Source organism: Eurosta solidaginis, chromosome 4 (assembly GCF_040869045.1).
Source record: "Eurosta solidaginis isolate ZX-2024a chromosome 4, ASM4086904v1, whole genome shotgun sequence".
NCBI classification, from domain to species: domain Eukaryota; kingdom Metazoa; phylum Arthropoda; class Insecta; order Diptera; family Tephritidae; genus Eurosta; species Eurosta solidaginis.
Window position 1 is genome coordinate 1,303,980 of NC_090322.1, and position 25,502 is coordinate 1,329,481.

General features: G+C 36.8%; 1 protein-coding gene across 2 annotated transcripts in view; it reads left to right on the plus strand.

The window, feature by feature from the left end:
- The first annotated feature begins 4,404 nt into the window (after positions 1 to 4,404).
- The window catches only part of LOC137247532 (serine-rich adhesin for platelets), a 41,476-nt gene continuing 20,378 nt past the window's right edge, over positions 4,405 to 25,502 (plus strand). The window contains exons 1-2 of one of the 2 annotated variants that reach the window (XM_067778520.1): positions 4,405 to 4,417; positions 20,655 to 21,149. In XM_067778520.1, the coding sequence (XP_067634621.1) occupies positions 20,901 to 21,149 (249 nt within the window). In that variant the 5' untranslated portion in view covers positions 4,405 to 4,417; positions 20,655 to 20,900. Of the gene's footprint in view, positions 4,418 to 20,511; positions 21,150 to 25,502 lie in introns of those variants that run through there. The other variant, XM_067778519.1, reaches the window with a different exon arrangement.

The window sequence follows — 25,502 nt, forward strand, 5'->3', positions numbered from 1 at the left end:
TATTAGGAATTCGTGCAATTCTCTTAACTCTGACAGACATTTTCAGAAATACATAATTTTGACCGAATTTCCAATCTCACGTATGCTGTGAAGTACTTTGAGGCTTCATAATTACAACCAGGGCCATAATGTCTTTGAAATGGTATCTCGAAGGATCTTTAGTGAGCTTCTTATGAGAACCTCTAACGGCACTGATCTGACCTAATCGCAAAACTTTGGTAGGAAGCCTAATGGGTAAATCAAAAACTTACTTCTTATTATGTGTAACATCGAGATGAGCGGTTTTGACCTCCTTTTGTCAAAGTAATCTGAAAATTATCAATCAAACGACTTCCATTTATTAAATAATTGAAATTTCCTCGAATCCAATAGAAACCCCTTCAGATTAATTTCTCTGGTTGAACGAGCTTTGGGCTTATCAGGAGAATGAGACACATTCTGTATGAGTGTCCGTCTTATGGAATTTCAACTGGATTTTTTCTTTAGATGTTGATATTTATATTGTGTGGTACGGAAGTTTTTATTCTTTACGTTAACATACTCAAGATGGCAAAGACGATGGATTTTGATTAAATGGGGTCACACTGCTTCAGCAACAACAACATAGATTTTGATTTGCTGAACCTTGTCGAAGTCTACGTAAGTCTCGAACAGTTTATGAATCAATCCATTTTAGTTTTAGCCTTCGCTTAGATTTATATGATTTTTGAGAAACCTTCCTCTTGAATATTCCCAAGTCCCTCCCATCTGGGATACATCACTGATTTGGGTCATAGATATACAAAATTCTTCACTTCTCAATTGCTTACTCGGTGTAAAGTCATACTTGAAATTCACAATGGGCTTCCTCGTTAATAACTTTTTGTAGGAACGCTTATTCCTACACTCCAAAAAAAAAAGTATCACTATTAATTTAATACACGATGTGCAAAAATGAAACTATAAACGGTATCATTTTCGTGGTATCAATGCAACGATAAATATTATAAAAAGTATAATTAAAAGTATCAATTTTGTATCTTGATATTGATTTGCCCATGGAAAATATTTGTTTCGCCCTTAAAATGTATCAAAATGATACCTGTATAAATTTCCTAGTTTCATTATGATAACATTTAATACTAGATTGATTATAAAACGCATTACATTTGTATGTAGTATATTAACTTGACAAATACAAGTATCAAACTAATATTTCGAAAATGTCAATAACATAAGATCATTGATGACGAAAAAAAGATAAGCAAAAATTGCACATTGATGCCTAGATGGCATCGCCTTGATGATAACTTTTTTTGAGTGTAAATAGAAAAAATATCAGGCAATCTCGTCCTCACGTCGCCTTTTTGGAAAGATCTTCTGGTATCGTGCAACTAGGGTACTTGCTTCTTAAGCCTGACGTAGCTGATGTTGATGTTGCTCCATGTAATCTAGCACAGCCATATGATCTTTTTCAAGAAACCATACTAAATATTTACTTATACCTTTGAAAGAAGCAAACAATTACTTGGATATTGCACAACAATTTGTCTCCTTTCACGAACTCTTTGGCTCGACCTTATATGCAGTGATCTACTTGCTCGAAAATAGTACTTCCTCTTAGTTCGCGCACAATTTGACTTACTGCAACGCCTTTTAGCACTCACAAAGCCATACGCTGCATTTACGGCCCCTTTGCATAGTAGAAAGTATGTCCGTAATTCATTCAACTCTTTCATGCAAAGGACACATTCACTCGGCGTTGTGTTGTGCACTTCTTTTTCCTGTTTGAAGTGCCCAACCTACAAGTGAGGGTGGGGCACATCGGCAAGTCGCATCATTTGCAGCTCGGCCATGTGCTTCGCAAGATGCACATTTTCAACGGGTAGGTAGGGAGAGAAAAGCAAAACAAGGCACAACAAATAATGTAAAAACATACAATGGCGAGAAAATTGTGCATCTGCGTTGAGGTAAGCCAACCTTTAAACAACTCCATTGGGATTTCTATGCACTTGAAGCACATTAATTATGGCCGTTTATCAGCAAGAAAAAAAAAATCAAACTGTGGCGAGACAAAATTGCGGAAAAATGAAAAGTACCGTGAAGCGTGAATTTAGTAACAAAGCTAGGAAGAGCGTGGGGATATAGGGGACGATGAAAAGCTTAAATGTGCAAAGTTTAATCAAACATTGTTTTTTATTGTGCCATAGCACCTGCTGTTCCCTTAAATTAAGTCGCCAATTGATTACAGGTCTTGTAGATAATAAAAATAGTTTCACAGCAAACTAAATGATATGCAAATTTTGTTGTAGCACAACAGTAACATAATGTAATTTGTAAAGAAAGGAGGCAGTTATGGAAACTTTACACAAATGTGAAGTGATGCCAGACTGTGTGAACCGAGCTAAAGACCTAGCGTTTAGTTTGTAATTTGCTAGATAATTTTCTAAAGTAATAGAAGTCTGAATGATAGCTTGATGCCACGCTGAATCATCAAGTTCGATGTCACATCCATGTAAATCCCACCTTCGTAAGAGTTAGAGCGATAGTAAAGGGATAGATTATCAAGGTAAAAGGAGTAGCGGGCGGATAATAGTGAAGCCAGTGGACGACGCCAAACCTGCCTGTAGAACCGGAGACTGCTGAGTTGGTGAACGGTTGGTTGAAGTCAAACCCAACCGGTGAATTATATTGACGGATACCCAAACTTACCGGTGGACCTGTGAGTAGTTGACTGGTATCCAGAACGAACAGGAAATATTCAGACAGTGGTTGGTAAATAACGAACAGTTGACTGATAGGTTGCTTAAAGTGAATGGTGGATGGTCGGTCGGCGGATGGTGAAACGATAATTGGTCAATCCGTGCCAATGTTGCTCATACGTATAGGACGGCTTAAATGGAAGACCCGTGCTTTTAGAGCCACCCTTTCGTTGTTGAGTATAGCCTAATTTAAACTATTTGAAAAGTTTACGCACTCGCGGAAGGCGATTGTCTTGCGAATGGATGGCATGCAAGTGTTCACTTACATTATATCACTGCTTGGGGCAGGCGAAGTGGTAACTAGAGGTACGAAAGTTTAAGACAGTACGGAAGCCGTCTAGCGGGCAGGTAGGGAAGGGTAGGCTTGGAATATACATGCGGCAGGTATGTCTGTCATAAAAGGTGACTACAATAACCAAATTATTCAAGGAGTTGTGTAGCGCAATTTATAGCTTCTCCAGCCCAACTATCAATCTCATCTACCCGCGCCGAACATATTTTTTTTAGCGGGCGAGGCTCTGGCAACCCCAAGAGCCTCTTGCAACTAACAGGGGGCAGCAGGATGGCCTAGAAGGTTCAATGTGGTCATGTTAAATCGCTCCTGAGATGATTGGGCTTGTACCTTAATGGTGCTTGTTATCGGAACGTACCGGGTCTATAATCGGCGAAGGGCCATCAACATCAACAAGCCTATTTAGCAGATCTGGTCAGTACAAACATGACATTACTACAGGAGAGGGTCAATGGGGACTCCAACTATAATATATTTTGCTTTTAGGTCCACCTGCATTCCAGATTTGCTCAAGACCATCATCCCACAAGGTGGTAAAAGCTTGTGAGGCTTTTCTCACGCTGGGTTTGTATAACTGATGGAACTGCCCAGACCCCTTCGGGGAGCAACCTTATCGCTACAACAACAACAACAACAGCCAGTGTTCACAAATTATGTTCTATATGAGGGATTTGGATCAAGTGTCAAAATAAGACGCACCCTAATGCTTACACACACTTACAACTCAAAAGTGCGACAAGGGACGAAATTTGAATTACAGTTATCTCAGCTAGCAAATATTTTCGAGCATAGCATGCCAACGGACACGCACAGCAGGAAATAGGGCAGGATATTGATGGTGTTTGCCTTCTCAATAGGGGGAGTGAGGGTCAGAAAAAGAGCATTAACGCAAAAGCTAGGTGGGCGTGTCATACATTAGCAGGTAGTTTGACTATCACTTTTGTGTATTCAGCCAGTGACAATGTGGCTGTTGATCTGATGAAAGCATAAATGGATAGCAGAAAAATGAATTGTATTATTGTACAAAAAGGTAGAAAAGTGAATGTGCCGAGAGTGTTTTTAATACAAAGCAACCCAAAGAACAAAAAATACAAATTGTGAAGTTTAGACTTTCTGCGCTGCAGTTTCGCACAACGGAAATTGCTTTGTTTGACCGCAGCGCCTAAATGAAGGCAACAATTTTCACACTTTACAAGTGCTGTGTGCTTTTGTTTCCTGTGATTTGTTTTTGAACGCCACACCGCAACATCAAACGTGTTGCAATAAGCATACAGACCAAATAAAGTGTTCGAGCAGAAGCGCAGAATTGAGTATTTTTAATTTGGCTTTTGAAGTATTTGAACGTTTGCAATGCCGAGTGGTTGTGTGGAAGCAGCATATAACGGTAGTGCAATGAAAAATGTTCCATTAAAAAACAAAATACATAGAATGTGTATGAAGTGAAATAAATAAAATTATTATACTAACAAAAATAATAATGTGCAATATAGTGCCAGAAATTATTTGCCTGAAAGTATGCAATTTTAATTAAAAGTGAAAGTTTGGTTTGAAAAATTCAAGAAGCAAAACATTTTTTTAAATTTGGCTTAATCAATAACTGGTATTTTTTTTTTATAAAACAAAAAAAACTTGATAGAAAGTGCGGATGATTAAGTTGAATATTAGATAATTAGCCATGAACACATGGGGGACTAACAAATGTTCGCTATTAAAAATGCATATATTCTTGTTAAATAAAATGGTGCTAGACTCTGTGGATATTGTAACTACTTCAAAATCGAGTTATAGCCGCGGACTTACATCAGCGATTCACTATTATTTCAACTGAGGATATTCATTAACTTAACGATTTACTACAACCACATTGCTCATCTCAGATTAAGAAAAAAAATTTTGTTTTTAATCCAAATTTTTTTGCTCAGTCAGCAAACCGAATTCACTGAAAATGATTGACAATAATTTAGAGATTGGAATCGTTGTTTAAAATTTGACCTATCTGAAATTTTGCGAGTGCTTATCTTAATTTTAAACAAAAATTAGATCCGAAAATTTAAAAAGTGTTGCGAAGAACATTTTGAAATAATTTTGTATATTTGGGGAGTTAAGTAAGACTAACTAATAGAACTTTTGTTAGCATCGCCGTACATAAGTAAAATTGTTCGATGTATAAGAAAGCTCTAAATTTAGTTATTTGCGAAAAATAAGTTCATCGATACGAAAAATTTTCTTTATATTGCGGCTGAGTACATTATCTGCCTAAAAAAATTTTATGTATTGAGAATGGAACAAATTTTTTAATCTTGGCTGAACTCCTCATTTTAATTTTCTTAACGATTCTTGTAGTTCCTCGATAGTGGATTTCCTCGACACAACAGTTTTTCATTTTTATTACGCCATCGCCTCCACTTTTTATGCGTAAAAATATTTGTATATGTGAATGTGTAGATTTGCACGCTCAAGTTCTCGTGAAAAAAAAAACAACAACAAAGAATAGCAGAACGCAAAAAGGCAAACAAAATGCCTTCACATAAAGCTTTTACAGTCAAAGAATTTCAGTTGTGTCAGATGTTAGATGTCGCGGCAGGCGTGGAGGGTGAGCCAGGGCAAGGCACGCATTGTATTTGTAGTAATAAGTTGCCGGTTGGCATGCTAACCTACAATTTAAGTAAAAAAGATGTTTTGAACCATAAAAACACAAACATGTATTGGGTGGTGCATGTGTACTTACTTAAGTCAGAATAAAGGAAAAATATTGACAACTGTTGGGGGTGAATGGTATTATTACCACAAATAGAGTAAAGGCATTACAAATAGAGACGTGGAAAGCACAGCTGAATATAGTACACATACAAACGATGTAAAATAATAGAAGGAAAGAGAAAGTGCTCGTGTATAAATTTTATAAACAGCAACAAATTTAGCAATGGGCCATTCCATGAAAAGTTTATTAATGTTTTGCAGACCGCTTTCGATCGGAATTTATTGTGTTTTCCCACATAATAAAAGGGAACACTGACTGGAGTTTACCCTTTTAAAAGTTATGCAACATTTTTATTTTTTCCCAAGCTTAAACAAAAATTTTCAAATCTCACAGGTTTTAAACATTATGCTTTAAATATGCCAAGAACCATTAAAGTTGCAGAAAATTTTTTTGGCTAATTTGTTTAATACGATATGAGCTATTTATGAGCTCATATACTTCAATGGTATCATAACTCAAAAACACGACTTTTGGGTTAATAACATATTGTGACGAATATTAGCAACATTAAGGGATACTCTCATCTCTAAGCCGATGCTAAGTAGTGCCTTGTATGCACATCAATAGATCAATCATTATGCCTACACATATGTACGTACACGCAGCGGAGAAGAGGCGCACAAACACATGCAGATATCTTATCTGAGATGCTCCCAAAAGTATGCAATTGTAATTGTGGAAGTGTCGCTCACAAATACACGCGCATATGAAAAGCTATACACCTGCATCTGTAGTTATAATTATATGGCAGTAACTAAGTAAATTCCGGAAGCGCCTAGATGATGCAACGAGGAAATCACAGAGTATAAAAGCACCAACAGTAGAGGCGCGAGAATCAGTTGGATTTAAGACGCTATCTGGCGAGCAATAGTAGATTTATTTATTGTGAAGTACTTTAATAAAGGCGCTTTTGCCTTATTGAATAGTGGAGTTATTTATTCAACAGTTCGATGGCAACCTTTGACGCTTTTTCTTCATCTGCTTTTTCTAGAGGGAAGATTGGAATTGAAGATGGCACAATAACAAAAACCAGTTTGTTTCCAAACCAAATTTATCGAGGGATGACGAAAACTGTTCAGGTATATGCCGGTTCCTTTTATTTGCGGCTTAATCATTGCTGTTACTGCTACACTTACTATAACTTTTGCTCTTTCTCCTTTTCCTTTCTTCGGCCCTCAGCCCCGTGCTCCTTCGCCCTCTTTTAGTATTCTTTATGTCTCTCACGTTTTTTTCATTTTCCATCTTTTTTTCTATCTCTTTAATTGCCAACTTAATTTCACGTTTCTCTCCTGGTCCTTCTCCTTTTACTCTTTCTTACCCTTCACAGTTCCATTTTCCTCCATTTGCCTTCAGCCTTTCCCTTTTTCACCACCCCCTATCGCTTTTCAGCTTCATTCCATGCTCCTCTTCTTTCTACCCTTCCTCTTTTACTACTCCTCGTGTTCTTCTTATTAGATTCATTTCTCGCTTCTTCATCCTTTTCAATACCATTTTTATACCTTTCATGACAATGCAATGTTATAGTAAGTTTTGTCTGATTCTCGAAAATTGTAAGTCCGAGCTGAGTTGATTTAGCAATATCCAGCTATCGTTCTGTCCTTCTGTCTGTTTGAACGTAAACTTGTCCCTCAACTTTTGATATATATCGATACAATTTAGGTAACGGGTATATTTGAGTATTCGATAAATCATTTGTCGGAACCGATCGCATCGGACCACTATGGCATATATTATTCTAAAAAAAAATAAATGTAAGGCGCGATAACCTCCGAAGAGATCTAAGGCCGAGCTTCTCTTCCAATTTGCGTCGTGCTCCTCTTGATTTTCCCTACAAATTGGCCGGGCGGGACCTACATGCTTTATGCCGACTCCGAACGGCATCTGCAAGGCAGACGAGTTTTCACTGAGAGCTTTTCATGGCAGAAATACACCCGGAGCGCTTGCCAAACACTGCCGAGGGGCGACCCCGCTTAGAAAAATTGTCTTCTAATTGAAAAACCTTATTTCTAAAATTTTGATGTTGCTTTGCCCGGGAGTTGAACCCAGGGCATACGGTGTGATAGGCGGAGCACGCTACCATCATACCACGGTGGCATATATTATTCATATAAGCGATTTTTCGGATAAGGGATGACGGCAATCCATCATTTCTTCTTCATTTTAACAGCTATAAGCTGCCCTTCTAATCTTTCAGTTATTCTCCTCTCAACCTTCCACGCCATTCCTCCCCCATTTTCATTCCCTTCCCCTTTCTCCTCGTCTAATACTTGCTCAACGTCTTCCGATCTCCCCTTACGTTTTCCTACCTACTTCTATTTAATTTTCTCTTTTTCTTTTCCCCGTGCGATGTTTCCTTTCGCCTGGCTTTTCATTTCGATTTACCTCCATTTAACTGGTTCGCTACCACACATCTCCCAGCTCTTCTCCATTCAATTCTTACAAGTACAAACATCAGATTAGCCTGTATAGATGCTCAACCAAACATACATACGTATATGTAAATAGTTTGTAAACGGAAATAAATAAAAATTAAAGTTTAAATGAGATTATTATTAATAATTCTACATAAACATATTATGACAGAACCACCCTCACTTACGCATGCATACATATTAATAATATAAATGTGATTGTGTATGTAACTATATACGTAAGTATGTATTCATGTGTATTCAAAGTAAATCCGTGTATTTTTTTATTTGTATGTATTCGTCTAGTGCCCCATTGTTGTTGTATTTTTTTACTAATGGAATATGGCTTATGTAGTACAAGAAAGTGGCATCAAAGAGCCATTTACACAACCGCCTTTGCATATTGTAGCCACAAATATTTTCCTTTTCCTCTTCTTCGTTAATTTCTTATACTCATCAAAACTGATACAATGACATCGAAGTGGGTGAATGATTGGAACACGATAAGCGAAGTAGGCAAAAGAGGGTGGTTGATGGTTGGCGTTTTACGTGGTTGTTTTCTGAACACCCACACACACAGCAAAGCCGGCCTGTATACATCGGAGCATTTTATTTCCATTAAATTTTGTGTTGTGTAGCATACAAATAGGCGGAAAAGCATGGTGTTCGGTGCTTGGTACAAAGCAACCGTTCAATCGAACATAAAAATTGTTCGGTTTGCCGCTGCAAAAATGTTGGTTGCTGCTGCTTTTCAGAGTGGCACAAATCAAATACTTCACAACAAATTGCAGACCCTGCTTCCACCACTGAGAGTGTCTCTGGTTGTCTTGTCAATGAGTACAAGCATCACTGCAATGTTTAAGTTACTTTTTGTTAGAGTTTTTAGTTGGGTTTATTGTAGAGTGACGACTATGAAGATGAGTCGGAGTTTGGCATTTAGTGTTGTATGTACGTAGTGTAAAAATTTGCCCTGTCGGAAGAAAAGTAGTTCACTAAGCTAGACTTTAATTTGACAACTAGACACAAATATTTATATGTGTAGGTATTAGGGTGGGTCAAATTTATTGTTGAAAAGGCACATCCAGTTTCTGAATCTATGGGTCATACTGAGTAATATTGTCCATGGGACCATAGATCTGAAAAGAATTTCGAGCCTCCCTAAGTTTGTTAGGAAATTTTATATTCCAATCCGAAAGCGGCTCTCACAAATAAAATACAAGAAAATAAATGTCAAATTCGGATTCGGACCGGGATATAAAATTCAGAAACTGGATGTGCACCTGAAGTTTTTCCCCCCTTTTTTCCCCATACAATTTGTAGGTATATACAATACATATATAAATCCAATGAGTTTTTCAGGAGTTGGATAACCTGAAAGTGCTGTACTGCAAAATTAATATTCTTAAAATGAGCTAAGACGTGAAATTTTTCTCACCAAAAATATTCCTGCAGGGTCTCACTGAAAAATATGCTTCTCTATATTTAAATGACGCTTTGAGGTTGTTTAGCATTTCACTAATGCTATAGTGAATTCTTGTTAAAAAATTTCAGTGACATCGCCGCCGCCGCAAGTAAAATACGACAACAACAATTCTCGGCTAATGCAGACAAACTTAAAGGAATAACGGCATAAAATAAGAACAGATTTATATTGGTTGGAATACATTGGTGTTCAATTTTTGTTTTTCATTTGTTATTGGTTTTATACATATGAAAGTTAACTTTTAAGTGAAGAAGTCTCCTTGGCTATAAATGAATACGAAAAGCTGGCTGTCAATACGAGCACATACAAACAAAATTTTCAAGTATACTGCAAGCTTTTGACACAAATCAAAAATCGAAGATATCAAACAGTTTTATAAATATACACAACCATGTACGTAATGGTATATATATGTACATTAGGGTGGTCCTCAATTATAGGATTATTTCAAGTCTTACTCCTTCAGACGGTTATAGCAAAGGTCAAAAATATCACATATAAATTTTGGCGCCGATAAGAAACGGTCAATGCGTATCGCACAGTGGCTAAAGTTCAGAGGGTAATCTGAGCTTGCATCCTCGTACAACACGCCTTAACGGTTTCCAATCGGAGCTTAAATGATATCGTCAATTATAATGTGGCGAATATTAGCAGTTCTATACATAACTATGCTGTTACTAAATAAATGCACAACAACAATAAAGCAAGCAGCAACACATCAAAGTAAGCCATTTACACACATACATAGAAGACGACGAAGAATATTTCACAAACATAGCCAGCAGCTTATTAAAGCAAAGAGATTATCTCACATACACATATGTAGTCATCCGCTAGGGGCGGAAGGTGTTACTCACCCATTACTCACCTATTCACACGCATATAGTCTAGACTTTAGGAGAAATATGCGAACGAGGCAACAGAGGGTATAAAAGAAGCGCAAGCTGAGGAATAACTAACCAGTTTGATTTTAACACGTTTTAGCGCAGTACGCGAGTATTGGAATTGTGAAGTACTACTCCAAATTAGTCTAAATAAAGATCATTTTGCAATGCTGAATACTGGACTTATTTATTCGACAGTTCAGCAATTCGAACGTTAGCAGAAGGTTTAAAATAGGCAAAATTTCCACAAAATTCATTACAACAGTATTCACACTTTGGGTATTAAAAAAACTTAATTATAATTTTTTCAGTCTCCATAGAAAACCCCTTAACTCTGACCCTTTACAACACCGCTTAAAGTATGCCACTTTATTCTTTCTAACGCTAAGCGAACAAACCGCGCTTTAAATGGCTGCTTTTTATTTAAAAAATTCCTGCCTCAAAAATATGGTTATTTATAGAGTTCTTACCCATCTTTTCTGCCAACTGAGATAGTATTGTCTTGGAGTTCGTTTTTCTTGTGCCATCGGCAAAATCATAATACGCCAAAAACCACATAGTTAAGGAGGCGAAGGACTTGACTCAATGCAGCTGTACAAGTCATAACCAAGTGCTTATGTACAAAAATGCAAAAGAAATTTATGCAGCGCTGAAATAATGGCTAAATGAGTGCATTGGCTTTTGCTAAAGTAAACTTATGTCAATTTGCCCTATTATCTGTTGGAGTGTACAAGCTCAAGCAATACTGCTTAGCTCATGCGGACATACTCAAGTGCCAGACATACTTTCTTACACAGTTACTCAATAATCCTTAAAGGCTCAAATCGGTTCATTGACTTCTTAGAAAATATGTTTGCCATTTTGTAGTTGCTATTGTTGTAGTAACACATTTCAATTTATTGCCTTTATTCTCTGCCAACAACTAGCCCTGCTTGCCAAATACAAGCTACGCACTACAATAAGTACACTAACATATCATTTACTGACCCATTTTCCACAATTTTCTACCATTTTGTTGTGGTCATTGATCTAACGACATAAACTTACATACGTACATACTTATATAGTAAACGTTTGCATAGTTAACAATCCTCGGCAAGAGTACGAGCGCCAGCATTTTTATGTTGATTTAATCGATTTTATTACGCCAGCCTTAGCAGCAGAGCACCTCGCATATCCGGTTGGCATAAAAAATTGAAAAACAATTAATTATAGTAAATTTCTTTAAGCAGAAATGCTAGTCATAGTAATACGCAATATGACAAAAGTAGCGGCAAAAGTCAATAATGAAATTATTGGAGTAAATTTGTTTGTTTTCTGTTGTATGTGAGCATCATGAGAAACAAAAAAAAAAAAAAACTATTAATCGAGCTGCTATATTTTGCTATATTATTATAATTGAAACACCCAATTTCCATCCTTTATCGAATAATATTAAGATATTGATCCTAGCGTATTTGAAGAATGAAAAGTTACTCATACGCAGTGTGGCACGTCAAATGAGATTTCCGCCCATTCTGTAATTACTTCATTTAAAATTAAAAAACAAAAACTACATAAAATATGCATACAAATTGTTCATCAATCATTATAAACACGCACATCTCTTGTGTTTTTCCTCTCTCATTAGTAGTTGTGTAATTTCCACTAAGTTTCTGGTATTTTAGTTACTCCACTTCCAATGCCCTTCCAATTAGAAACTAATTTTAGAAAACTTTGATAACCTTCTTCACAAATAAAGGCAGCTAAAGTGTGCTTTTGTAAACGAAACCTTCCACATAGCCAAATATTTGTACGTAAATAGGTTGAAGGTTTACAAGTATGTATTTAGTTAGACGCGTCAGCCTTCAATGCCGTTTGACTAAAGTTTACTGTGAGGTAAATAATTTGATTTGATTTGCTTCATAAATTTAGATTCTCATACAATGAGATTTTTAGTTTGCAACACAAAATAAAATAATATAAGTGCTTTCTGCGGAGATGTCGTTGGCTAAGAGAGTTATTGTACACTTCGTAGGGCAGTCAAAAAGGATTTAGATAGTTTGGTGCAGCACAGGTAGGTAAGTAGGTATACCGGCTGCGACCCAGACCGCCGATGTATGTAGGTAATGAAGAGCCGTTTTGATGCCATAGAACTCTTTTGAACCATCTGAGTGCTACGTTGGACTTGTACAACAACCAGTCCGAGTTGTTTATAAAACCAAACATATTTCTAAAAAGAGGCTTTCGAAGCATCTTAAACGTGTTTTAGTTAAAGCTGTTCATTAACACAAAACGTGCTCAATAGTATCTTTTGTAGTTACGTATTTACATATTTACCCATTTTTTCTTTAGTCTAACCATGTATGTAGCTCTTGAAATTTCACGACTCATGCCGCTCTTTAATTATACTCAGTTGAGCAGAGCGAAATTTGGTACGTAGGTTCCTGGGCGCTCATCTCAGATCGCAATTTAAAATGAACGATATCGGACTATAACCACGCCCACTTTTTCGATATCGAAAATTTCGAAAAATCGAAAAATTGCGATAATTCATTACCAAAGAGGGATAAAGCGATGAAACTTGGTAGGTGGGTTGAACATATGACGCAGAATAGAAAATAAGTAAAATTTTGGACAATGGGCGTGGCACCGCCCACTTTTAAAAGAAGGTAATTTAGAAGTTTTGCAAGCTGTAATTTGACAGTCGTTGAAGATATCATGATGAAATTTGGCAGGAACATTACTACTATCACTATATCTATGTTTAATAAAAATTAGCAAAATCGGAGAACGACCACGCCCACTTTTAAAAAAAAATTTGTTTAAAGTGAAATTTTTACAAAAAATTTAATATCTTTACAGTATATAAGTAAATTATGTCAACATTCAACTCCAGTAATGATATGGTGCAACAAAATACAAAAATAAAAGAAAATTTCAAAATGGGCGTGGATCCGCCCTTTTTCATTTGATTTGTTTAGGATACATTTAATGCCATAAGTCGAACAAAAATTTACCAATCCTTGTGAAATTTGTTAGCGGCTTAGATTCCAGGACGATAACTGTTTTCTGTGAAAAAGGGCGAAATCGGTTGAAGCCACGCCCAGTTTTTATACACAGTCGACCGTCTGTCCTTCCGCTCGGCCATTAACACGATAACTTGAGCAAAAATCGACATATCTTTACTAAACTCAGTTCACATAATTATTGAACTCACTTTCTATTGGTATAAAAAATGGCCGGAATCTGACTATGACCACGCCCACTTTTTCGATATCGAAAATTACGAAAAATGAAAAAAGTGCCATAATTCTATACCAAATACGAAAAAAGGGATGAAACATGGTAATTGGATTAGTTTATTGACGCAAAATATAACTTTAGAAAGAAACTTTGTAAAATAGGTGTGACACCTACCATATTAAGTAGAAGAACATGAAAAAGTTCTGCAGGGCGAAATCAAAAGCCCTTGGAATCATGGCAGGAATGCTGTTCGTGGTATTACATATAAAAATAAATTAGGGGTATCCGACAGATGATGTTCTGGGTCACCCTGGTCCACATTTTGGTCGATATCTCGAAAACGCCTTCACATATACAACTACCATCACTCCCTTTTAAAATTCTTATTAATACCTTTAATTTGACACCCATATTGTACAAACACATTATAGAGTCACCCCTGGTTCACCTTTATGGCAATATCTCGAAAAGGCGTCCACCCATAGAACTAAGGCCCACTCCCTTTTAAAATACTCATTAACACCTTTTATTTGGTACCCTTATTGTACAAACGCATTCCAGAGTCAACCCTGGACCACCTTTATATCGATATCTCGAAAAGGCGTCCGCCCATAGAACTAAGGCCCACTCCCTTTTAAAATACTCATTAGCACCTTTTATTTGGTACCCTTATTGTACAAACGCATTCTAGAGTCATCCCTGGTCCACCTTTATGGCGATATCTCGAAAAGGCGTCCACCCATAAAACTAAGGCCCACCCACTTTTAAAATACTCATTAACACCTTTCATTTGATACCCATATCGTACAAACAAATTCTAGAGTCAGCCCTGGTCCACCTTTATATCGATATCTCGAAAAGGTGTCCACCTATAGAACTATGGCCCACTCCCTCTTAAAATACTCTTTAATACCTGCCATTTGATACGCATGTCATACAAACACATCCCAGGGTTACCCAGGTTCATTTTCCTACATGGTGATTTTCCCTTATTTTGTCTCCATAGCTCTCAACTGAGTATGTAATGTTCGGTTACACCCGAACTTAGCCTTCCTTACTTGTTTTTTCTAAGTTTTGTTCACGTAAAAATTTCGAATGTCCCCCCTTGGCTACCCCCATGGGTATGCCTACTGCAATACTGATTATCCCTTCAGTTCCTTCCGCTGAGCCCCACTCATGAACCATTTCGTGGTGATGTATAACACTGAAACATTTTAGAGAAAATATCAAGATATTTTTGGCAGAGTGGAAGAAGATTGACTGTCAGTTTGGGATCACATTGTCTCATAATGCATCAAAAAAAAAAAAAAAAAAAAAAACAAGTAAAGGTGTCCAAGGTCGGGTGTAACCGAACATTATATACTCAGCGTGAGCTTCAATTGCACCTTTCATTTCAGATAAATTACTTCTCTACATAACACGTGGCACCGCCCGTTTAAAAAAATGTGTCCCCATTTCCTTCTACAATAAAACTTGATAAGTGAAATATCATTCATTCAAAACTATTTTTTGATAAGTTATAGCTTATTATTCTAGTCTACGACCCTTTTAAACTTGTTTTATATCTAAGTTGCCGTGGTCTTTAACCAATCCCGTCCATTTTTACTAGAAATATTTTCTGCTATAGGGAAAATATGTGTACCCAATTTTATTACGATCCGTAAATTTTTCTTCGAGTTATGGCTCCCGAAACATAGAAAATTGCTTAGTCATAGAAAAGTCGGTGCCACGCCCATTTTATAAAATTTGAAGTTTTTCCTATTTATTGTTATAAATCCACTTGGGAAATGAAATACCATTGATATAAAGCTATTTTTAGCAAAGATATAGCTTATTTTTTTCGTTCACAAACATTTTAAACATATTTTATTTAAAAGTGGGCGTGGTCCTTAACCGATTTCGTTAATTTTTCTTCAAGCATTCCTTATAGTAAAGGCAACCTCTCTGCCGAATTTTGTAACGATATGTTTACCGATTTTTGATATATGATTTATAATATTTGTAAAATTAATTTTATCACAAGTGGGCGGTGCCACGCCCATTTTAAAATTTTTTTCAAAATTTGTATCAAGAGTCTCAATATCAGTCCACGTGTCAAATTTCAACATTCTAGGTGTATTATTTACTAAATAATCAGTTTTTTTGTGTTTTCCAAAATGTTATATATATAAAAAGTGGGCGTGGTTATCATCTGATTTCGCTCATTTTCAATACCAATCTATTCTGGGTCCAGATAAGCTCGTGTACCAAATTTGGTGAAGATTTCTCAATATTTACTCAAGTTATCGTGTTAACGGACGGACGGACGGATATGGCTCAATCAAATTTTTTTTTCGATACTAATGATTTTGATATATGGAAGTATATATCTATCTCGAATCCTTTATACCTGTACAACCAACCGTTATCCAATCAAAGTTAATATACTCTGTGTGCAAAGCACGCTGAGTATAAAAAAAAATACCCTATCCCAACTGAAAACTTATTGAACTTAAACTCATGTACGAAGATTGGTCACACTTCAAACGAATTGTAAGGGATCTGTAAAGCTTGCTGAGATAGCGCGTTTTTGAATCGGAAACCGAGTAGACTTTACTTCCACTCTGCCGCTGATGTTATAGCTGAATTCTTATATTCTAGAATACACTGCAAATCTCATAAGTTTAGGGTGATGCATTTTTCTATATTCGTGATGATGTCGCAAATTTATTTCAAAAACCTGGAAATTAAAACACAACCAGTTTTCAGATATCTGTGGTTTGCAGCCACATCTTTGTTCTATAACATACTACAATCTAACTCACATAGCTCCTAAGGGTGCGTTCATGGTGATAACTCGATGCCGACACTGATCACATTAAAGCTGAGATGATGGCTAAGATTAGCTGGGGACAGTTCGGGTTAGTATCATAAGATTCATAGTCTCGAAACTTCATTGACAGCTAGCATTGGTACTCTAATATGAACGCACATTAGAGCAGGGTCACCACTTGGCTTCTGTTCAGATCCCGATCCTTTCATTGAATAGTTTTGATGAATATTCACAAATTTGCGCGTCGACTGAGAAAAGATGTAGAAGAAGATGCAGTGGTCTGTAAAATGTTCCTCCACTTCTTCTTTTCGAAGGCCGTGGATGCACCAGGACAAGTTTTTCTAAGCAGGGTCGCCCCTCGTAGTGATTTGGCAAATACTCTGAGTGTATTTCTGCAATGAAAAGCTTCGCAGTGAAAATTTATCTGCTTGGCAGATGCCGTTCTGAGTCGGCATTTAACATGTAGGTCCCGTTGTTGCTGTTGTTGTTGTTATAGCGACAAGGCCCTCTCCGAAGATTTTGAGGAGTATTATCTATGTTGATGGACCTTTGGCGGCTATATATTCGGTTCATTCCGGTAACAAGCATCATCAGGGTACAATCTAATTTAACCAGATTGAATCTTCTAGGTCATCCCGTTCCCCACACTCTAGTTATGCTGCTAAAGAAACAGGATCCACCACGGGAAGGTGAGGTTTACAATTGGGTTGAAAAAGATGTAAATTGTAGAAAAATTTGTAGGAAAAATTAAATGTAGCACGACGCAATTGGAAGAGAAACTCGTCCTAAATCTCTTCGGAGATAAATCACGCCAAACATGTTTTTTTTGCATAAATCGCATGTCATATGTTAAGAATAGCTAGCTTGGCTGTTTGCTTCACTTGATGTTACACTTCACTATGTAGAAACGCTGCAACTAAACCAAAAATTTAACTCATTTGAAGGACAAGAACTGGAAAACAACCCTATGTAAGTCGGCCATGAGGTTCACTTTATGCCTTGTGACAGCTCCGTTGACCACACTTTGCTTTTACTCGCAAGTCTGCAGCGCCTAACTGTATGCACAAAATTTACAAACAAACAACGAAGTTATGTAAAACTGGTTGCAGTAATAATAAAATAATGCAATTCCTAAACTCTATTACAACAATGCCTAAAAGCACAAGTGTGACAGTTTCGCATCTGAGCCAAATTTTCCTTGCATTAAAACTGTAGCAAACTTTTAGGAGCAATGTTTTTGGCAATCTTAACTTTTTGTTAGCTTTGTTTGCAAAAAAAATTTGTGTTTCATGTTTGTCGTATTCTCAGCTAGTGTGCGTTGTTGCTGTAAAATTGTGTCTCTTGAAAAGACTTGGCACCATTTCACTTTAAAAATTTATATAAAAATACCCAAAAGGCGTGCCTGGACCCCCTGTTGCTGTCCTTTTATAGTTTAATGAGTTATAAAGGCGCATTACATACAAATGCGCTTGAATGTCTTTCGAAAGGGTCATGCCATTTTTTCCCATTGTTTCTGTGTGTATGTATATGTGAATTTATTGTAGCAACAGCAGTGGTTAAAAATTTCTGTGTTGAACAAAAAAACGTTTTTGAACGAAACAACCAAAGACAAGCAGCGCCAAGTCAAAAAAAGAAAACAAAGAAGAACGAGCAACATTCCCTCGTGCTGTTTATTACTATTTTAATAAGCAAATATTGCATTTGCATGTATGTTCGTATATGTGTGCGTGTGTGTGTTTGTATTTAACATATGCCCATTGTTTTTTATGACTTTTGTTTTCACATCCGTTGCATGCCATTATGGCGACTTTTGTTTGGCTTGTTGCATTGCTGCATTATGTTGTTGTTGTTGTTGGTTTCACTTTGGTAATAACCTCGAGTTTATTGCCCTCAAGGGTATTTAAATATTTGCAGTTCTACAACTTAGTAGTAGGCACCCCAAAAGCAACAAGGTTCCATAGAGGCGTGACTGACAGGAAAACAAGCACAACACACACACCCCCACACATAGGCGAGCGGTCAGGTTTTTAAATGTGTTTGTAACAAAGGCAATGACATGTTGCATGCTTAAAGGAAATCTATGCGTTATTTAAGTAATAGTAATTTACAAATAATATTGCTTAAAAAGGAGCAGCAGCAGAATTAGAAAATGTACAACAACAACAACATGCTAAGTAATTTTTGAAATAACTAAATTTATCCCATAAGTTATGAAAATATAAAGAAATTAAATCGAAATTCAGCGCTGACGCATTTTATTTCACTTAAAATCTGCGCATCGCGGCTAATAGGCGTCCTCAGTTCTTAGTGCCAGATCACTCCGTTTATTACATCAAAATGTCGTACCAATATAACTTGACCTTTTTCTTCTAAAGCTGCACGATATTTGAAAGATTCTATTCCGCAGTACTCAAAATTAAGCAGCATTTGGCTCTTCCCAGCAGTAGATTTTAAGCAACAAAATTTACGCAAAGACTCTTGTAAAAATCACAATCAATGAAACCGAGTTCATAACTGCTACCGTTTGAAATCACTTGATCTAAATTCTAAATCTTAGCCTTTACAAATGTTGCCTTTAAGACCTACCTTTTCCCAAATTTTCCCAAATTTTCATTTATTTTTTTTTTTTAGTTATGTGGAAGGAGAAATTGCTTTATGCATCAATACGCGACTCTCCGAGTGTCGAACTTCCTTCCACTAAAACCTAATCAACCACGGCACACGCTCTCCATACTAGGAACGCTATTTAGCATAACTTTGGGTAAGGGTGACGTAAATCGTCTATGTTACCACAATGCAGGCAGTTCGTGTTTTCAATCTTCCCTATTCTGGGGAAGATATTTACGAAAGTAAGCGTGCTCGGTTAACAAAGAAATCAACGTCCTCATGTGGTCGCTTCAACCATAGGTCCTGTTCGGGATTTAATTCCCTGTTCCAATTTCCTGCAGCACGACTGATTCACTAGTGTTGCCAGCATCATCAACAATCGTAACAATGATCAGTTCTAACATAAACTTAAGAAATTCAACACTTGAGATATGGATCTGACCACCCACAAGAGATCGTATCCATCCAGCACCTGCTATGCTAAATCAAGTTCCGCCTATCTAACGAGTGGCTACAAGTGGTCAGCAGAACTCCAAGGTCCTGGTTCACTACGAAATAAATAGCCTAATATTATCATAGACGAAGTAATAAACTATTTTGCAATACCCCGTTCTATATATAAAGGACAAAAAAGTTTACCAATCTGAATGGAATTCTTTAATTGGATTGGTAAATGCAAGTTGCTTAGCTCTGTGAAGTTCTGCTGGTATATATTTTTTATGAAGTCGTGAATTTCGATCAATGTTTAGAAAGTCATGAAAGTCTTTTTGAATGCGTCTTGCACTTTGAAGATACCTCTGAACGTTTTGGCCTCTTTTAATGATTTAATATCGGGTTACGTTATAATTTGCTATTTCCGTCCTTATCCGACATTAAAACCAAATACTAAGCTCTGTTGTTGTTTTTGTTGTATTAACGATAAAGACACTCCTCGAAGGTTTTGGGGAGTGTAATCGATGTTGATGGTCCTTTGCCGGATATACATAGATCCGGTACGTTCCGGTAGCAAGCACAATTAAAGTACAGGCCCGACCATCTCGGGAACGATTTAATACGACTAGATTAAACCGTCTAAGCCATGGAACTTGGGGTCGCCAGAGCCTTTGCTGCTTAAGAAACAGAATTTGGTTTGGAGAAGCTATAAATTGCGCTGGCAACCCCTTTGGGTCATTTGGATGTTTTAGACGACTCTTGCGACAGACATACCTTCCGCGGTTATATTCGAAGCCCCCTAACCTGCTGGAGTACTCAACGCTTATCTCGACATTTAGCTTCATGTTAAGATATTGTGAATGTACGGGAGAAGAACGAGATCCATTCCACATGAGTCCACACCTAGTAAGCAGACTTCAGGTCAGCTTGTATGCAACAAAAAGCTAAACTAACTTTATTTTTATAACGCCAAAACAACAACTAAATCTTAAAAATTTAATAAAAGATAATAGAAGTATATAAAAATGCTGTGAGATGGCAAAAAGTAAACTCAAAAGAGATAAAAAGTAAAATACGAAATGTTGCTCATACGCCGCGTACTACATGGCGTGCATATTTACGCTATTCTGCACAATAGCGCTGTTAAATAAGTATAAAATGTTGAATTTATGGTGACAATGCTCTTATTTGCGCCACACAAATCTTTGCAAAAATAATAACAACAAACACAAATTAAAACCACAAACTCGAAATGGATGTGCGCAAACAAAAACGTCTTGGCGCCGCTCCGATTGCATCATTCGAGAAATCGTTCGAGGATTCGGTATCATCAAGCAATGCCGCAATGAGCAGCAGCACCACAAGCTCCATAGCTAGCAATAGTTCTGCTTTAACAACAACTATTATAGAGGCAGCGACGCTGTTGAGTTCAACGACGCCCAGCGCACCGCAGCTGCTGGAAATGGCCGACAAAAGTATTCACACCAATGGTGAGATGATGGTAAGTAAATTTTAATGATTTTTCAATTTAATTGAGTTAAGCGATTTTATTGAATTTCGAATAAAATTTTGAAAAAACGAACAAAACTTACGCTTTCTTTCAAAATGCAAAAATCTACAAGCAAAAAATCCACAAAACTGTCAAATTGCCATCCACGCAGCGTAGACGCCGGCGTGTCTGCGCTCTCAAGTGCAAATTATTTGCGTTACAAAGTGAACTGTGACTGACTTTTAATGTAAACAAGCTATCGGCGATTTTTAAGGCAAACTCACACGCGCCACTCAGTGCTCTATGTCACTTGAATTCAAAGTCACGTGCACTCGGTTGACACAAAAAAAAAATGGAAGAGCATAACATGAAGGACATTATGTGAATAACAACAATTTCGAGAGTAGATTGACGCACAAAAATGAAAACAAAATCTATTTGTTGCTCATTCTCTCTCTCTCATTATTTTAGGCACAGTATTTAAAATGTCTCTGTAAAATGCTGAAAAAGCTCAAATTAAAGTTTCTGAAGTGCTAAAAGAAAAGCTCGCCCCAACAGCTGTGACTGTAATAGCGCACATACCAACTGACAGCTGTCATTTGAGTTTACACAAAAGCTTTTGCATGCCTTGTTATTAACTAGCAGCTCTATGTATTCGTAAAGTATACATGCTTTTTAAATAAAGCTCACGTGCCCAGTCGCCAGACAAGCAGTCGTATCCATTGTCATTGCTTACAAAATCTGTTAGCTGTCAGTTGGTGTTCGGTCCGTGCGTGAATCAGCTAAAATATTTGCTGTCGCTGTAACGCTACACTCTGGCAGTGGTTTATTTCACTGCCACCGCCGTTATCGCAGTCGCCGTCTTACCCAGCAAACGGTATGTGCACTGGCATACATTTTTTGTTTTTGTCACAGATATTGCCTACTTTGAGGCGCATCAGCAATGCTGCTGTAACTTATCGAAGATTCAATATAAATTGAATGAAAGCAATAACCTTGCATACAAGAAATAGAAAAGTTGTAAAGATTTGCATGTGAAAGCAGTGAAAAGTTAATTGAGCTTTAACTTGCGACCTCAAGTTGTGCTGTGCGCTTACGAAAACTATTTGTGTGCATGTGTTTGTGAACTGCACAGTTCGAGTGTCAAAAATGTGCTTGAGCAGAAAAAAATGTGTGTGTACCCTGAAATGGGAAACACTTTTGATTATAATTAATTACTCCTCTTGCTACTGGTATTGGCTTATTTTAATTAGTGAAGTATTTGAGTGCCTAATTTTAGGCGCATGCACTTTCCTTTCCACCAGGCGCGCTGACATATAAAGTATTTAATTCAAGGCTTTTAGTAAGAGCTAAAGTGCAAGAATGTGTGCACTTGTGATAAAAAATTTATACAAACACACGCACATATAACTGTTGTACGCATGTACATGCACACGCACGCACACAATCATATAATCATTCCTAGAAACAAGCAAGTCATTAGCAAATTTAGAAGCATAGAAAATTTGAATGAAAATGAAAAAACTAATCAAGGATGAATGTAATGAAATCGAGAGAATTTTGGGTTCTTGCTTTCATGCATTTCATTTATTACTTTTTACGATGAATTTGCATTCCGCATTAACTTGGCTTAATGGTGGGGATCTTTGAGCTTAGCAGGAATCACAGTTTCCTTGTTAATAATACCCAGTGGATTTTACTATAATTAGAAGGTTGAAAAGAGACAATAAGCTTAATTGGTAAAGATATAATATGGAATAATTTTATGCAAATCAGCAAAACAAAAGTCGAACTAGAAGCAAATATTACTCAGATTGAATGCAGACATCAGGAGATCTTTCATTATCGCATGTTAAGAGGAAAAATCTAGTTAAAATAACTAAAATAATTTTCCGGAAACCGGTTATCTCTTTCAAAAAATTGAATTTAGAAGATGGAGATGGGTGGTGAGTGGCCTTTAACGGACAAGTCAGCATAAATACCCTCTCTCAGAAAACAATATGTGACCCCATAGACCGGGTCACATATAATAACGCCCTATACAAAATTTTGTTTGAAGAATGCTTTACCTCAGTAGAAGCTAAAAGATGCTCTTCCTGACCCCAAAACATTTTCAAGTAAAACCAGGGACGGAAAATAATATTTTTTTTTTCGGAGTCGAAAAATTCTTGGTAAAAAAAGTGTCCTAGGTGAAAATGTTTGAGTTCTCAGGTATCCCTATAGCAATATCATGTCGAATCATGCATCCTTTTTATTTTTCGAACTTTTTCTATAAAAGTCCACATATAAAAGTAAAATCTGTATTTTTATTTTTTTAGTCCGATAGAACTAGTTAAACTCGGACTTTTAAAAATAAAAGTCCGGAAATAAAAGTTAAATCCGGACTTTTATTTTTTAAGGCCAAAATAAAAGTCTGGCGAATTAAAAAAAAATGGTTTGTTTCGGATAAGCCGTTTCTTTCTTATCAAGCGGGAATTTTATTTGGCCTTAAAAAATAAAAGTCACAATTTAACTTTTATTTCCGGACTTTTATTTTTAAAAGTCCGAGTTTAACTAGTTCGATCGGACTCAAAAAATAAAAATCCGAAAATAATTTTTATCTTGATCCAAATATATTAAAAGTTCAAAATTAATAGTTTTGCAAGGAATTATATTATGAAAGGAATAACAGTTTCGGCCCCTGAGTAAAACAGTATATTTTCCAACGGGATTCTGAAAAGGGCCATTCTTGAATCATTTGCTGTGATACGATCTCTAGGAGACATGATTCAAAAAGAAGGATTTTGCCACCAATATATTACGGATAGTTTCATTTGCCAGGTTCATACTGGTTCTTAAGATTTCTAACTAATAAGCCAAACATGTGAAATATTTTCATGAAGAGATCTTTGTAACAGAATGGGTAGCAAGTGAGATCATCCACTGTTGTAAAACTCTGTGAAATTGTATGCCTCGTAGCCTAAATTAATCTTAGCTTTTTTCTTAAATTTTGCTAAGGATAATGTTCACTGTTTCAGTATTTAAGAGATTTCATAACCATCCTTAACGTGAAGGAGTTTGTACAAAGTTTTCAACCGTTTTTTCGACGCTCTTATAGAGCAGGGGTCTGCATAAAGGATGTGGAGTATTGCTCTATGCAGACACATGCTTCAACCGATCTCAAAAACAACGCATACAACTCAGCGTAAAAATATGCACTGCCATGATTATTGACAATCTTCCGTATTTAGGATTTTCTTTTAATGGGGACCAACTGTTTAAGCATTTTACAAGATTTGATTATACACTGCACTTATCGAAAAGCACCTAGCCATCTGACTTATTTTGTGTTGTTGATTTTCCGACAGGGTGGATAAATGATGTATATTGGAACAACTTTCCGTCATACCTTGTCAAATTTGGTTTCGAGACAAACAGGTTTCGGCGTTGTGCCATCATCAGTGTCGATTTTCGTTCTGATCTGTTGTTGTCGTTTGTCCTGTATTTATTGTTCGTAGGTATATGAGTAGGTATTGTCAAATTTGATGCTTGTGTATACTTATTTATGTGCTCATTCAGAACCGAGGGTGGTCGAGGACAAACGACAGCAACAGATCAGAACGAAAATCGACACTGATGATGGCACAACGCCGAAACCTGTTTGTCTCGAAACCAAATTTGACAAGGGATGACGGAAAATCGTTCAAATATACATCACCTAGCTATCTCCTTTTTTGATTTTTTCAACAAAACATTGCAGGTTTTAAAGCTTTGACAGTTCAATTCCTCTAAATTATGTATCGCCTTATAGTGATTACCGTTAGCCCAGATTTTGACATGAATTTACAAGCAAAGCCCAAACCAGCCCCCAAATTCCTGCTGTCGATATGCTAAAACTCTATCGCCTTAAATCTCTAAAACAATATCAAGTGCGCAGAAAAGTATGCCTTTTTGTGGATATCAATGAGAACCTGTACCCAAATACCAACATTCGCTGATGACATTCGGAGATGACTTCTTCAGCCCCTGCAGGCCTATTCATTCAGATGTCTGTTCGGATGCCCAGGCTTTTGGGTATTTAACAGAAACCGTTTGTTCAGCATGTCACATCTCTCCCTAATGGGAAGTACTTTCGCCTCACTGTGTAGGTGGTGTTTTGGGGACATAAGAAGACAACCCGTAGCGATTTTGAGAGCAGTGTTTTGGAAGGCCAGACGTCACTGACGTCAATTATAAATATTTTGGTGCATAATTTTAGGCGCTTTTTCCATAATGCTAAGTTTGCATGTAAGTGAAAGGACCGATTGGAAGTTATGACGATGGTATTGATGGAGGCAAGCAGTCCACACTTTAATTTCAATGTGAGCTAAGTTGGAGATAACACAT